The following is a 2,596-nucleotide window of genomic DNA, read 5'->3' on the forward strand; positions in this document are numbered from 1 at the left end:
AAGATAAGAAGCTACCTTTCTTCTCGTAAGACATCTGAAGAAAGGTCTCCCCGGATTCTTGTTAGTCTCAGACGTGTAGATTGTTGTCTTAGTCCCGCAAACACAGCTCGCCGGAAACCCGCGAATACCGTATGTGTTCACGGTTGAACTCTCAGCTGTCGAATCCGAACTCATCTTCGTGCTAAGGGAAGTCAATCGTGTGAGATTGGAGGATTTTGAGTTGTAATCGCAATTTTTAGGGTTGGTGTGTCAAGAAAATCCCCAAATCGATTTGGGGGAAAATGATATTAGGGTTTCGGATCTTATTTTGAAGTTTAAGATAAAACGTTGTCGTATTGACTAACTGTGCAAATTAACAGGGTTAACATGTTCCGTTAGTCTAATTAACGTCGGGTCTAATTTGATCCAGTCAAAGAAAAGTTAGCTGGGTTTTTTAAAGTCAAAGAAAAATTTATTGTTTTTCAGGTCTTTCCGAAAGCTGGGGATTATAATGGTCCAAATGAAAAAGCTGAGGATTTGTTTAACATTTTTCCCGAAAAGAAATAGATATTTCCTTGAACCCAACGCATCTTAGGCATGGACTTGAGGTTTGGAGCTAGGTTCGGTTTAATAACAAACGCAATCTTAGGCTTGGAATCTATGTTGGTTTAGTCGAAACTGAGGCTAAGAACGACTCTTTCTCTCTGCTCTTCTCAACTTCTTCTCTGCAAGAACCTCATCTCTCTCGCTTTCTTAAACCCCTTTTCAATATTTCTCACATTCTCTCTCTACAACTCTTTAACCTATTTCTACAAAAGTTCTGGGGCTGACTCTGAAAAGCCACGTCGCTTAACTTACTGCATTCTCAAAAATGGCGATCGAAAACCACGAGAACCCAAATCAAGAGATCAAGCCTAAGAGCAGAAGAAGCATGGTACGTTCAAGATCATGACATTCTTGACTCTGTTTTCCATTGTTCACTCTGTTTTTCAATGTCTACTCGCAATGCATTATCGATTCTAAGATTTGGGTTCTTACTATTGATCACTGAAGTTTCTACGGGAAAAAAAGTTTTGGTCTTTCCCTGATTTCTTTTCATATTGTCAAATTTTTCAAATTTCAGTTTCTGCTGAAAATGCTCTGTTTTGTGTATAAATAACGTGAAGGAGCCAGTCAAGAGTCTCTTTAACTCCATAAAGGAGAAGACTTCGATATGTGGAAGCAATGGTGTTTCTGTTAGATTAACGAGTGATCTTGTTTATCTCAGGGTGTAGGTGGACCAGAGGAAGAAGAGAATCAATGGCCTCCATGGCTGAAACCATTACTGAAAGAAGAACACTTCTTTGTTCAATGCGACTCTCATGGAGACTCACCTAAAAACAAATGCAACATGTATTGTTTGGACTGCACTAATGGCTCCTTTTGCCCTCTCTGTCTTGAACATCATAAGGATCATCGTACCATCCAGGTTCGTTGCGTTTCAAGGAGGATCCAGAAGTTCTCATGCATATATAGATAGCATTTGGCGAAATTCTGATATTAAATGTTACTGTTCTTGATTTGCGCATGCAGATAAGGAGATTGTCGTATCACCATGTTATAAGGGTCAACGAGATTCAGATGCATTTAGACATCTTGAGCGTTCAGACGTATGTGATCGACGGCGCAAAGGCTGTGTTTTTGAATGAAAGGCCTCAGCATGGGCGTCTAAAGCGCGTTAAAGGAGTTAGAGTTACTAATGCCTGCGATGTCTGTTCTCGTGGCCTTGTTGACGATTGCTTTTGCTTCTGCTCTCTTGGCTGCAAGGTACATTACCAATCATTCTTGTTCTTTTTTTTTTGTGATAAAAAGAACAAAACTTTGGTGTTAGCTGGGTTAAAATAGCTAATTTATGAGTTGAATTCCTCTGTTTTTGTGATTTCTTGTATATTTACAGAGAAAAGTGTGAGACTTTTGATTTGGGTCTTCTTTATTGTGGCACTTATTAATAGGTAGCAGGAACTTCTAGAAGCTTTGAGAAGGGACGGGAGCATACAGTAATGGAATCAGAGAATTCGAGCAACATTTCAGGAGTAGAGGATAATGACATTCCAAAGCCACAGAGTGTAAACGCATCAACACCACAACTTCCTACTTCTACTTCTTTGAGAAAAAGACCAAGAAAGGGTATCCCTCAACGATCTCCACTGCAATGAGGTTAGATCGCAATGACGAAGAAGGTTGTGTTACATATCAAGGTTAATTGTTATATATTAGACATCCTCAAAAGAGTTGGTAAATAGCTCAATACACAATGTAAAAGGTTTTAACTTTGTTTGATAACTAGTAAGTGTAAATATATGATATCTTCTTGTATATAATGAGGATAGACAGGGGTTAAAAGTGAGAATTAAGACGAGATACGGAGGTTTTTTACGTAGTTGGATTTTTCACAAATTCCTTGTGTGAAAATTTGGCTTTGGTGAATTACATAGAGAAATATCCTAGGATAGCAATAAAAAAGTTTTTGTCACAAATATAGATTCTAAAGATCAAAATGACCAAAATATTTCATTAAAGAGGTAAATATACACTTATACTCCTAAGGTTAACTAATCCAAACCTTATGGTTTAGAGT

At 38.1% G+C, this 2,596-nt stretch overlaps 1 protein-coding gene across 1 annotated transcript; it reads left to right on the top strand.

Annotated features, from left to right (window-relative positions):
* Nucleotides 1–689: 689 nt before the first annotated feature.
* On the top strand, nt 690–2,317 carry LOC106325949. The gene is made up of 4 exons (XM_013764000.1): nt 690–913; nt 1,247–1,447; nt 1,552–1,785; nt 1,971–2,317. Exons 1-4 carry the CDS (start codon nt 851–853, stop codon nt 2,172–2,174), a joined length of 702 nt encoding a protein of 233 aa, XP_013619454.1. The 5' UTR covers nt 690–850; the 3' UTR covers nt 2,175–2,317.
* Nucleotides 2,318–2,596: the final 279 nt, after the last annotated feature.

The sequence above is a fragment of the Brassica oleracea genome, chromosome C2 (assembly GCF_000695525.1).
Source record: "Brassica oleracea var. oleracea cultivar TO1000 chromosome C2, BOL, whole genome shotgun sequence".
In the NCBI taxonomy this organism is placed as follows: domain Eukaryota; kingdom Viridiplantae; phylum Streptophyta; class Magnoliopsida; order Brassicales; family Brassicaceae; genus Brassica; species Brassica oleracea.